This window comes from Natator depressus, chromosome 4 (assembly GCF_965152275.1).
Source record: "Natator depressus isolate rNatDep1 chromosome 4, rNatDep2.hap1, whole genome shotgun sequence".
Taxonomy (NCBI): domain Eukaryota; kingdom Metazoa; phylum Chordata; order Testudines; family Cheloniidae; genus Natator; species Natator depressus.
The window spans coordinates 87,960,582-87,974,114 of NC_134237.1; the positions used below are offsets into that span (position 1 = coordinate 87,960,582).

At 44.8% G+C, this 13,533-nt stretch overlaps 1 protein-coding gene across 4 annotated transcripts in view; it reads right to left on the reverse strand.

The window, feature by feature from the left end:
• Positions 1-13,533, reverse strand: part of CRACD (capping protein inhibiting regulator of actin dynamics) — a 213,943-nt gene that overhangs the window by 27,711 nt on the left and 172,699 nt on the right. For all 4 annotated transcript variants that reach the window (XM_074951367.1, XM_074951366.1, XM_074951365.1 and 1 more), the window contains 3 exons: positions 13,222-13,386; positions 6,905-6,973; positions 973-1,155 (listed from right to left, as the gene is read on the reverse strand). In XM_074951367.1, the coding sequence (XP_074807468.1) occupies positions 973-1,155; positions 6,905-6,973; positions 13,222-13,386 (417 nt within the window). The remainder of the gene's footprint in view (positions 1-972; positions 1,156-6,904; positions 6,974-13,221; positions 13,387-13,533) is intronic.

Genomic DNA, 13,533 nt, shown 5'->3' on the forward strand with positions numbered 1-13,533 from the left:
TTCTAGGCAAGCAGCTGACTCACTCTCTGCCCAGTGCAGGGCGTGCTTCCTCCCAGCTACATGGACCTTCTGTAGACATAACAGGCTCACCACGACTCTGCAACTCCTCAGACAACACCATTACCATTAAAATGCCTTCTGTTAGTTGAGGGGGAAGGAGATGCTGGGCCAACACATTTCTCACCAGGAGGGAGAGAGGATGAGGGAATAGACAGAGCAAAGCAAAGGGGTGGCTGGGCTCTTTTTTCTGTCCTGCTGTCCTCCTGTGAATAAATGTCTTAGCCCAGCAGCTCCCTCCCTGCCCCAACTACCCTCCCTTATCTGGAAATTCCTGTTAACTCCAGGGAAGCTGCCCACTGGCCTCTTTCGGCTTCCTGGAGAGGAGGGAAGGCAGTGTGGGAGAGACGTAGGGCTCCTTCCATCATTCCTTTCCTATCGTTGTTTGGATTGTGAAGTATTTCTTTTGGAAGCCCAATGGCCAGATTATGGCAGGGGCACACCAGGAGGAGAAGGGTGCACAGGGAGTGAGGAAGGGAAAAGAGAAAGGACCATGGCCCACCCTCCCTCCACACAGGTCAATGAAGCTGGCTGACTGTGAGGAAGAGAGCACATTGCACCCTCACAGTGCCTCCTGGAACTCTCCTGGATGGGTGCAGCACATCACCAGCCCCAGATAGCTACACGGAGCTAAACACTACCTGTCCCTTGTCTCCACTAGAACTTTACATTCAGACAGCTATCTTGAGTTCTCTCAATATAAAAACCACATGCCTCGTTTTGCAGTGAAGACAAAGTCTATGTTGTGAAAGTTTCCCAAAGATCTCCCCGGTGTTACCCAGCCAGGTCTGTACCTGCATCATACCTATCATTCATCTTATTATTTTCAGTTGCAACTATTTTGTGAGTACTTACTACAGTTTCTAAAGCAGACCATCTCATCTCACCATTTGACAACCCAAATCAGTTCAATACCTTTGTTAATCTTCTGTGTTTTCTTGACAGCCTCTGTTTTTTTGGCTTTATGGAGAGTTTGTGCTTAGCTGCGCTGTTGTCCAGACGAGCGACTGCCTGGGGGACCGCATCAAGATTGATTGATTCAATTGTGCCAGCAGAGGAAATGTGTCTTTTTGACCGAGACGATTTGACTGGAGTGACCTGTTTTGTACCATATATACAAAGTAACCCTCATTAAAACCATACAAAAAGATTTAAAACAAAAAACATTTCTGTATGTATGCATTCAAGAGAGTGGTTAGTAGAAAACATGCAAAACGAGGAAAGAATTTCCCGCAATATTCCCTTGGACATTTTAAGTTTGCCAAAGGTAAAAAAAATAAAAAGACATGAATTCTTCTGTAAGTATTGCCCACCACACTCGTTTGAGTAAGGCTACATCAAGAAATGGCTGAAAGATAGGAAAGATAAACCAATCTAAGCATTACAACAGAGCCTACAATAGGGAGTGCTGCAGAGCTACCCCACCCCAGTGGGAAATGCTAGAAACCTTATGCCTCAGGCAGGTACAATGCTTCCTGGAGCACAGTGGGAGCATGGCCACTGCATCATGCTTGGTGTACTCTCTCATGTGTGGCCAGCTCTGCTGACTGATGCAGAAGCAGGGCAAGAAGATGCCCCTCCCGCCCCTTTTTGCCTCTCTCTGTCTCATTTGGAGAGGTTAGCAGTCGTAGTGGAACTAGCTTGGAGCAATCCTTGTGCTGCTGGAAGCACAGGGATTGCCATTCTACTTAGCTCTACCAGGGGATACAAGGGGAAGAGATGTTCCTTGCAACCTCTCACCCACCCTCCTCCTGTGCAGGGCTGGGCACAACTGAGCCCTAAATGCATATGTAATATAGGTCATGTCTCTACATGTCACAGAACGCATAGGCTGTGCCACACGGACAAGTTTATGTTACTGTAGGAACTGGGACTTTTGCATTCACATCTTTTTTGAATTGTGCAATCTCAACACTGCATTAGTGTAGTTTATAGGCAAAAGTATGAGTAACTCTTGGAGCTGGTGACTATAGTGTCATGCTTCCTGGGGGTATCGAGGATTGTGAGGCACCTCACTACCACCTGTCCTTATCATAAGGAAGCCTTGTCTGTGCCTGACTGTGGGTCAGTTCTCCGATGCCACAGGCAACACAAGCACTCCCCTCTAGGCTCACACAGGCCCCGCTCTCTCTCTCTGCAGGTTAGCGACAGACACACTCCAACCCCCAAGCCCTCTGAGCATTCCCCGGCGTGTCCAGCTCCTGGTCCAGTGGACATTCGCAGTATTCACAGATTTGCTGCTCCCAAATAAGCAGAACACCCCAGCTTACTAATTACATCTTAGATAACTGCTCCGTTTAACACACAACACTTACTTAGATAAGTTTATAGTGAAAATGAGTAGAAGTTTATTTTAAAAAGTATAGAGATTCAAGTGACAGCAAGTAGTAGTATTGGAAACAATTAGTTACATATAAAATAAAATTGTAACAGGCATTCTAGACACTACACTTAATTAACAAGATCCTCTCATGTCTAATGTGCTTCAAGTGGTGCATGTGTTTGTGTTTACACAGCTTGTCTCCTAGATGAAGGAACGAGAGCATCCTCTCAGTTCTCAGATATATCCCCCCACAATCTATTGTCTTTACTAGTAAATAGGATCCCCTCCTGCTGTTTATTTTTTCCTGTAAATTTCCTCTTTTGTAGATTTTGACTGGTCTCATGCTCAGTATGCAGATAGACCTCCATTGTGAGACTTACAATGCTCACTACCCAAGACCAGACAGAAAGATAAGCATCTGTACCTACTGTTTGAAAGTAACCCGTTTAAGACATGGCACCACTTGGTTACCTGCCTTAACTCCAAAGCTTTGAGAACACAATTTCTAGTATAGATACATAACCCATTAAATATTATCTGTACATAAATTTTGAAATTATTATGATGACAAGTGGGCTACTGCCTCCTGATCCAGACCTTACATGCCACCCTTTGGTGAACTTAATATGCATATATCTGTCCCAAGAAATCCCTGTAAAAACTCTGTGCATTCCCTATGCCCGCTAACAGTTGGCACCAAGAAGTTCCTGGCTTACAGCTCACCCTTTATATTGATGCAGTAGAGTTAGCCACTGGTTAACCTATAGGCCAGCACATCCCTCACCCCTTCTGCTTCCTGGGGCCCCCATTGGCCTGGAGCAGCGAACCACGGCCACTGGGAGCCGCGATCAGACGAACCTGCGGACAGGACAGGTAAACAAACCGGCCCGGCCTGCCAGGGGGCTTACGGTGGCGGGCCGTGGGCCAAAGGTTGCCGATCCCTGCAATAACCCATTACAACAAATGTTGGTGGAAAATAGGTCAAGTTGTTTTCAACAATGAATATTAAACAGGTTCAAGAAAACTAGACAGAGAGGTTTAATTAATCAAAAAAAAAAAAAGATTCTGAGCTGTGTGGCTTTTTGTGAGGTTTTGCTGCACCATCCCCAGCACAGACTTCAAATCAGGGGTGGGCAAACTTTTTGGCCTGAGGACCACATCTGGGTATGGAAATTGTATGGTGGGCCATGAATGCTCATGAAATTAACAATTCAGAGATATTCAAATAAACTTTATTTAATAAAGATACATTTTAGTGGAAATAAATATAAAACTTTAACTACTATTATAAATACACCATCATAACAATGTATTATAATAATTAAACTCAATTTACCCCCTTTCCACGCCCTCTCTCTCTAGCCTGGACTTGTTGGGCATCAGATTCCAGTCACTGGAACTCACCGAGATTCACCAGCCCCCTGCTCTCAGAAATCTCCTCCCATGTAGGTCCCAACACCCCACAACTTTGAAAACCACCACTGAGAACTCCCTGGCCAACTACTCTGTTTTCTCATCAACAATGGAAAATTAACACTACTAAAACATCAGAGTCACCTAAGCCAACAAGCAGCAGGCACGTGGGCTTGCACGTTCCAGGCTCTGATGGCACGTGAGGCATGTTTGGTTTGTGCAGCTGGATAACATGTGTGCCCTCATGGCAGTCATGAACACACGGGAGCGCCAGGCGGGAGCAGCGGGACAAACCCCCAACCCTGATTCCTGGCTGGAGTGGGGCAATGGAGCTCAAGGGCCAGATTAAAAGGTCTGATGGGCTGGACGCAGCCTCTAGTTTGCCCACCCCTGCTTTAAATCCTCCTTGAACCTTTGCACTTATTCAGCCACCAGTTCCCCTCTGCTTCAGTGCCACCCTCCCCGGAATCTCTAATGAGACTTGCTTGATTTAGGCAGGCTCCCTGCTCTTCCACCAAAAACCCTGCTGAGGAATCTGTGGGTGTGGACTTCCTCACTCTTGAGTTGAACATTGTGGCAGGAGGCGCACTCCTTGCAGAGTCTGGCTGTACAGGATGGGTCTCCTGGCCTGAGTCTGACAGTGGCCTTAAGGTCTTTTCCATTAGGTGCTTCCTAAGGCAAAGTTCCCGCTCTTTCCAGGTGCAACTGAGGAATGAACTACAGATAGTGCACCTTGCTACGAAGTGGGCTTCCTTGAGGCAGTACAGACAGCATTGGTACTCATCGCTGATGGAGAAGGAGCCCGGGCAGGAAGCACAGATTTTGAAGCCCCAAGTCCTGGGCATAGTCCAATACCCAAAGCAGGGTAATGGAGGGGGAAGGGGGCTCCCCAGGTCAGGGAGGCTAACTATAAAACATTAAAAACTATCAGATAAAACTTGAAACTGTAAAAACTTCTAAAACCAATTTACAGATATCTATATATATGTTCACAGATAAAGGAATAAAACCAAAGCTTTGGACACTGGAGCTTTGGACACTGGACCAAGACCATGCTGTGGTGAGAAGGAACTGGGGAATGGTTGGTCCACCCCAACCTTTGTCTCCTCAGTCAGAGGCATGAGGTGAGACAGGACGCATGTGTAGACCAATGGACACTGCTTTCAAAACACTCCAGCTCCGGGTTCATGGAGCACATGCCTACCCACAGTGGAATACACACAGGGACCAGCACTCAAAGAAGAATTTCCAGTGTGGATACATAACTTCTTAAATATCATCGTACATAGCATTTCAGAATGATTATAATGATCACTGGGCTACTGGCTCTTGATAGAGACCTTACATACCACCCATTGGTTAATTTGATATGGACATGTCTGACCCAGGGATCCCTGTAAAATCCTATGCATTCCCTGTGCCCTCCACCAATTGGCACCAAGAGGTTCCTGGATCACACACACTGAACCAAATGAAGACAGCTAGTCAGTTTTAAGCAGTTAAAAAAAAAAAAGGTTTATCTTCAGATGTGTTCATTTATTAACAACTTTCAAGAAAGGACTTGGTATTTTGTTTTAAAGAAACACTCAATGACTAAGGAAATAATTTTCATTCATACTAATTGGATACCCCAACTGGGGCATAACTAACATTACAAATTTTTATAAACGCCAATGAATCAGCTCTGAAGACAGATTAGCAGCTAAAGTTTCAGCCGGGGCACATTTTTTAGTGTTGCCAGCTCTCGTGATTTTATCATGACTTTCACAATATTTTGATGTTTTTCTTTACGCCCAACCTGCAGGCAAGTGCTTATGAGAGACTCTCAGCTTTTATTTAAAACAAAATTAAGTTTCTAGATTTCATGGCTGTGGCGAAAAGCTTGAAAATATTACATGAGGGCATGCTAGAAGCTGAGAAATCAGTAGAGAAATAACAAGAACCTAACATTTATTATTTTTTTAAATCTCAGGTTTGCTAACATAGGGCATGTTTTATTTCAGGTATTTTAGTTATGTTCAGCCTTTAGGCCTGAATCAGTTGGGTTGGACTTACTATTACTTGAGTTTCCAAAACTATATTTAATTGGTATAAGGCAACACTAAAGTATATATTCCTCAAAATAGGTGTTGAGTTCTAAGCATAAAGTGACAAGTAAAATTTCTCATTGCATGTGAAAGTCTCCTGTTGAAATCAGAGAATCAAATCAGAGCCCATGTCTTTTGGATTGCAAATATTTCGGCCCAGATACTGCAAATACTTATGCATGGGTGTAACTTCACTCATGTAGGCAGCTGCCATTAAACACAACAGGATTATTTTCATGAATAAGGTTGTACATATAACTAACTGTTTGCAGGACTGGGACTGTTTCCAGCCATACTGAAAACATGCTGCACCCTGCAAAAAGAAAAAACCTTACAACGCTTGGCTGAAGCACTTGAATCTTACTGTATCCACTGTAGGTCTTGCAACAGCAGATGCTGTTATATTGGGGAAATTACAAGTGAGTACACAAGAAAGTAACCTTTAAGAGGTGACAAAAATCAAAAGTTCCTCCATATGGTCCATTTAGCTACCACTGTTAGATTTGCAATTGGTGTGAACTCAGAAAGGGAGGGAAAGTCTTCTACCGAGGAAAAATTAGTATTTTTTTTTCAAGACAGCTCTGAAATCCACAAAGGTTAAACACAGGTTTATCAGAGAGCCAGTTGTTTAAAGATCTTGAAATATTTTGCATGGCCTTATTAAATTACATCTAGGCATAATAAAGTAGTAAAAGTACTTATGAAAATGATGGTTCTGCAATAATTTGAATGTTTGACGAGCAGATGAGATAGAGCTATGTTCAGTTTTCTGTAGTCATCTATTACCATAGTAACAGACTTCCCAACTTCAGTCACTACTCATTTACCAGTGTCTCCTCAAATCCAGTACCTCAGAATTGTACAGCTTCACTGCAGTTTTGGATGAATTTGGGACAATAAAACTGAATACTGCAGTAAAATAACTGGCGGTTTACTAAAAAATAAATTAAAACAAAGGAGGAAAAAGTAATTAAAATAGAAAAGAATTTGATACATATTCAATTAACTATTCATGCCTTATTACCTTCTTCTCTGCTTCATGTCCTGTCCCAGGCACGCTCGTAGGGCTTAATGAATCCGGAGTGTCACTTAACTGGAAAACAAGATTAGCACAGCTAGATATTAGAATGTAAAGGATTTAATAAATATAATTAAAAGAACTAGTGAAATCACAAAGTGAGAGTGAAAAGGCCTGTTACGACTTTTCCTCCACCCCCACTAGCACCATAGGTCTGACGGATGCACAGTTCTGCTTCCTGGTCTAACAGAGTTTTCTCTTCTACACTTTTATAATCTTATAGCTGCCTATAAAGAAGAGTCTGTAGATATCAAACTAATGAGACCCTACAGGCTACACAGGCTAAATGATAAGAGTTCACACTTATTCTTTAGCACTAGATAATTAGGTTTAACACCAAAGCAAAATGCAACCTATCATGATTTCTAGCAGTTTTGATATACTGTCATATTTAGAATCAATGTATTAGCTTGACTGAAGCATAGACCAGAATAAAATGGAATTAAGAGTCCTATCCTCTCTTAGGCAGACATTATCTACATAGAGGAGTGGAAATACTGCATTTCAACCCAGTGCTTCCTGTGAACTCCTTTCCTCTGGAGCCAAATGGGATCCACAGAGAGGCCCCATTGACCTTTTAGTTCCATCCGTAAGGGTTCATTAATGCTGCAAGAGTCGTGCTGTCCAGGGCCATCAGAACCCATCTTATGGGAATGGATTCTAAACCATGGAGGAGGAACTGCATTAATTCCTGAAGACTGAGGGAACTTCATTATTAACCATTTGTACTAGTATAGCACCTCGAGGCCCTAACCAAGATTGTGCTGTGTGCTGCACACACACATGCGGTAAGAGACAGTCCCTGTCCCAAAGAGTTTACCATCTAACTAGACAAGACACACAAAGGGTAAGAGGAAACCGAGGCAAAATACTTTCCCCAAGGTCAGTAGCTAAGGCAGGAACAAAACCCAGGTCTGCTACGTTCTAGTCCAATGCCTTATTCACAGACAAACTTGCTTTGCTTTGGCCTGTGGATTTGGTGGGGAAAATTATTCAATGAAACTTGACCTTCATCCCCTTTCCAATCCCCATCCTTGTGCCCTCCAATTCCATGGCTCTGGAGTGGTCCTCAGTGGGGCCAAGAGGGACTTGGACACCATGCCATGGAGGCAACACTCCCCTATGTTCTGCCCCCTAAAAGCAATCCCTGGGTGCAGGGCGTTCTCTGCATGGGAAAGTACTGGGGCCCTACATTTGGTATTACTGTATCATTTATGGGCATTAACTTAACAGTCTTTCTTTTTATAATTGTTCTTATGTTTATGCATTATAGAGCGCATTTAAGTGACTCTTTTTAGCTAGGAGCTTGTGAAGCTTTCTGTGATATGAATTATAGCCTATTTGCATCTTTGATATAAAATGACGGGCTTGATTTTTAATCCTATGTTTTTCAATTCTGACCTATTTTATGTACACTCTGTGATTCTCCTTTTATGACTCATTAGCAGATATTAGTAGATAGCCTCAAAATTAGCATTTCAAACACATGCCAAATCAAATTGAGAACTGAAGCCAATAATCCAATTTACCTAAATAATAATGAAAAACCACATGGAATATAAGAAATACAACACCAACAATACTTAGCACTTCTAATCCGTAGCTCTCCAAGTGCTGCATAAAATGCATATGCCTTCTTATTCCCTGTGTACAAATGGAAGCACAGAGAGGATACAAAGGCTTGATCTACACTAGAAAATTAGGCAGGCATAACTACACCATTCGAGATGTGAAAAATCCAAAATATTTTTATATCACACGCTGTAAAGCTTCAGGTGAGTAGATGAGCTTGTTTAAATAGTGCAAAAAACAGACAAAAAGTTGTGAGTTCTTTGGAAATCCTTTAACAGGCAGATTTTGCTCTGTATGATTCAGTAACTGTACTCAAGGTGAACAGGGAGTGCAGAATGAAAGAGAAAAGGAAAATCAGCCAATGATAAAGAATTTGGTGGAACCTGGCCCTGGGCATGTGCACATTTGTGGGAGTGCAGTATGGCTTCTCCTCCAAATGGCTCCGCGTAGGGGCATGGCAACACCTGAAAGCCGGTGAGAGGTGGTACTAAGCCAACTAGAGGTAGCGAATGAGTGACCACTGCAGCTCTGGCATGCTCTCCCTGAGAAGCCTTGGGAAGAATTCTGGCTGAGACAACCCAAATTCCTCCTCAGGCTGCAACATAATTCCTCTGAACCTCCCTCCAGCAAGGGCTGTGACTTAAAAACACAATCTGGCCCTCAAGCTTTATTCAAACATTCTACTGCAAGGGTAGGGATGTAGGATGGGAGGTGGATAGGCAAATCTTTTTGCAGGGAACCCACGGGTCAGATAGGAAAATACTGAGAGACACACAAACCCTACCTCCTGTACAGCCCTGGAGGATACAAATACAAATACATTTCTGCTGCACAGGGGAGCCGTGAATCTGAGAGATCAATTAAGCAGACTCCAGAATGCACTTCAGAGTTCAGAGCTTAACTCCACAATAGTGCAGGAGGGTGGGGAGGAGAAAGGCTTTGTGGACAGATTGAGGCTCTACATCCCTCTGTGAATTAGTGGGAAGAGATTCCATGATTCTTTGAAGGGGCCAACAAACAGGTGGACAAGGGGGAATCCAGTGGACATAGTGTACTTGGATTTCCAGAAAGCCTTCGACAAGGTCCCTCACCAAAGGCTCTTAAGTAAATTAAGTTGTCATGGGATAAGAGGGAAGATCCTTTCATGGATTGAGAACTGGTTAAAAGACAGGGAACAAAGCGTAGGAATAAATGGTAAATTTTCAGAATGGAGAGGGGAAACTAGTGGTGTTCCCCAAGGGTCAGTCCTAGGACCAGTCCTATTCAACTTATTCAAAAATTATCTGGAGAAGGGGTAAACAGTGAGGTGGCAAAGTTTGCAGACGATACTAAACTGCTCAAGATAGTTAAGACCAAAGCAGACTGTGAAGAACTTCAAAAAGATCTCACAAAACTAACTGATTGGGCAACAAAATGGCAAATGAAATTTAATGTGGATAAATGTAAAGTAATGCACATTGGAAAAAATAACCCCAATTATACATACAATATGATGGGGGCTAATTTAGCTACGACTAATCAGGAGAAAGATCTTGGAGTCATCGTGGATAGTTCTCTGAAGACATCCACGCAGTGTACAGCGGCAGTCAAAAAAGCAAATGGGATGTTAGGAATCATTAAAAAAGGGATAGAGAATAAGATGGAGAATATCTTAGTGCCCTTATATAAATCCATGGTACTCTCACATCTTGAATACTGTGTACAGATGTGGTCTCCTCATCTCAAAAAAGATATACTGGCATTAGAAAAGGTTCAAAAAAGGGCAACTAAAATGACTAGGGGTTTTGAACGGGTCCCATATGAGGAGAGATTAAAGAGGCTAGGACTTTTCATCTTGGAAAAGAGGAGACTAATGGGGGATATGATAGAGGTATATAAAATCATGAGTGGTGTGGAGAAAGTGAATAAGGAAAAGTTATTTACTTGTTCCCATAAGAACTAGGGGCCACCAAATGAAATTAATGGGTAGCAGGTTTAAAACAAATAAAAGGAAGTTCTTCTTCACACAGCGCACAGTCAACCTGTGGAACTCCTTGCCTGAGGAGGTTGTGAAGGCTAGGACTATAACAGGGTTTAAAAGAGAACTGGATACATTCATGGAGGTTAAGTCCATTAATGGCTATTAGCCAGGATGGGTAAGGAATGGTGTCCCTAGCCTCCGTTTGTCAGAGGGTGGAGATGGATGGCAGGAGAGAGATCACTGGATCATTACCTGTTAGGTTCACTCCCTCCGGGACACCTGGCATTGACCACTGTCGGTAGACAGGATACTGGGCTGGATGGACCTTTGGTCTGACCCAGTATGGCCCGTTCTTATGTTCCTCAACCACCCACTGCACAAAGCTCCTTTGCTAGGGCATTGTGCAAGGGATCCAAATGTCACTCGGTGTGCTCTAAGTTGACAGAGAAAGGTGCTAGCTCATCTGGAAGTGCTACTGTTTGTTGAGGATTTGTGTAGTGAAGGAAGGCTGCAGTATTTGCTATTTTCTCCATTAATAGCATGATCATTTTTTAAAGATGGATAGATACAGTACCTTCCAAATACACAGGGAGATTACGTCCCTGCTCCCAGGAGTTTACAGTTTTAAATATACAGAAAAACACAACTGATAAATGCTCAGGTGGGAACAGATGCTTTCCTTCTGCCCAGAGGGTCTGTCTACACAGTAGCTGGGAGCCTGCTTCCCAGCATAGATAGCGTCTGCTTGAGCTAGTATGCTAAAAGGAGCGGCGTGGCTGGCAGCACAGGTGGTAGCTCGGGCTAGCCCAAGCTACTGCCTCTGTCCACACTGCTATTTTCAGTGTGTTAGCTCAGAAGAACTAGGCCTGGTCTACACTAGAAAATTAGGTCAGCGTAGCTATGTCGCTCTGGGGTGTGAAAAATCCACACCCCCAAGCACTGTCCTAAAGCTGACCTAAATCCCTGTGTAGACAGTGGTAGGTTGATGGAAGAATTCTGCCATGGACCTAGCTACCAGTTCTCAGGGAGGTGGACTAACCTATACCAGTGGTCTCCAACCTTTTTACGCACAAGATCACTTTTTGAATTTAAGGGCAACCCAGGATCTACCCCACCCCTTTCCCGAGGCCCCACCCCACTCACTCCATCCCCCTCCCTCCATCGCTCTCTCTCCCACACCCTCACTCACTTTTGCTGGGCTGGGGCAGGGGGTTGGGATGTGGGAGAGGGGTGCAAGCTCTGGGAGGGCGTTTGGGTGCAGGAGGGGATATGAGGCAGGGGGTTGGGTTGCAGGAGGGTTTTGGGGTGCAGGCTCTGGGAGGGGGCTTAAGGCTGGAGTAGGGGGTTGGAGTGCAGGAGGGGGTACAGGTGCTGGCTCTGGGAGGGGGATCAGGGCTGGGGCAGTGGGTTGGGGTGGGGGAGGGCACTCAGGGCTGGGGTGTGGGAGGGAGTTTGGGGTGCTGGCTCCAGGAGGGGGCTTAGGGAGGGGATTGGGGTGTGGGCTCCTGACGGGCGGTGCTTACCTCGGGTGGCTCCTGGTTCCCTGCCTGCCCGGGCCCATGCCACTCTCAGAAGCGGCCAGCATGTCCCTGTGGCCCTGGGGGTGAGAATGTGGCTCCGTGCACTGCCCCTCCCTGCAGGCATCACCCACACAGCTCCCGGCCAATGGGAGCTGACGGGGTGGTGCCTGCAGGCAGGAGCAGCGCGTGCAGACACGTCCCCTCAAGGGTCGCAGGGATGTGCTGGTCACTTCCAGGAGTGGTGCAGGGGCAGGCCAGGCGGGAGTCTGCCTTATCCCTGCTGTGCTGCTGGACTTTTAGTGGCCGGAGATCGTGATCAACTGTCAGAGGCTCCAGGATTGAACAGTCAATCATGACCTACCAGTTGGTGACCACTGGCCTATACCGATAGGAGAACCCCTCCTGTCAGGGTAGGTAGAGTCTACACTGAAGCACTACAGTGGCAAAGCTGCAATGATGCAGCTATGCCGCAGTAAGGTTTTAAATGTAGACAAGCCCCTAGTGTGCGTCAGTCTGCCTGCGCTGGGAAGCACATGCCAAGCTGCCGTGTTAACGTACCCATAGACTACTCAATATGCCCGGTATGTCAGAGGCTTGGGAGGTACAGTGGCTTGAGCATTAGACAGCCAGTTCTATTTTCAGTCTGCCACTGACTTTGGGTTTTTCTGCACTTAAAATGATGCAGTAGTGCTATCATCGGAGTAGGTTATCCTTGCTCTCACTCCAATCTGTGAGGGGCGGACTTCTTAAGAGAGTTGATCACAGCACAGACATTTGTCCTGTAACTGGCCCACAGGCAAATTGGCTTTGGCGCCAATCCCTCTCACACAGGATTTCCCCTGTAGGCGGCTATGCATAACCTGTGCACAACTTCCCACTCTGGGAAATCCAGTATTCTCTGTCTCTCACCAGCCTTTTCCTGACCTTTAGAGAGATGCCATGTTTGCCACCTGCTCTGTGGGATGTTAACTGTGGGCCTTTAAAATAGTTAATATCATGGCCTCCCTCCCAGGACACCAAGTACATCACCCCCAGTGCATATACTCGTCATTAGTCTAGGGTGCAGAATTTGAAAAGTCCTACTAAATGTGTGTGTCCGCACATAAAAAGCCTTCTGCCCTGGCTTACTGGACATTGCATCTATGCCCCAGTGAGTTCTATGCTTTCAGTGATAGTGTGATGTAGTGAATATGTCCATTTAAAATGCTTACTTTATTATCACTGTCTGAGAGCACTGTGTCCTGTTGCGTCTCAGTCTCCATTGGGCTACTGAGTAATAAGTCCTCTTCTAAACTAGCATTTGCCTCCTCCATTGTCCTCTCAGAAATGGTCATTTGTGGTAGTTGTCCAAATTTAATAGTCTTGGACAACTGTTGCTGAAAAACAAGAAAAATGTATTTATGTCACAAATGAAATAAGTTGACTCTACTGCACATGCCCTCTCTCCCCATGGAATCTGTATACTCTGCAAACAATTTGAAATACGCAGACCGATTACCAGGGCTAAAAGGCAAACCAACTCC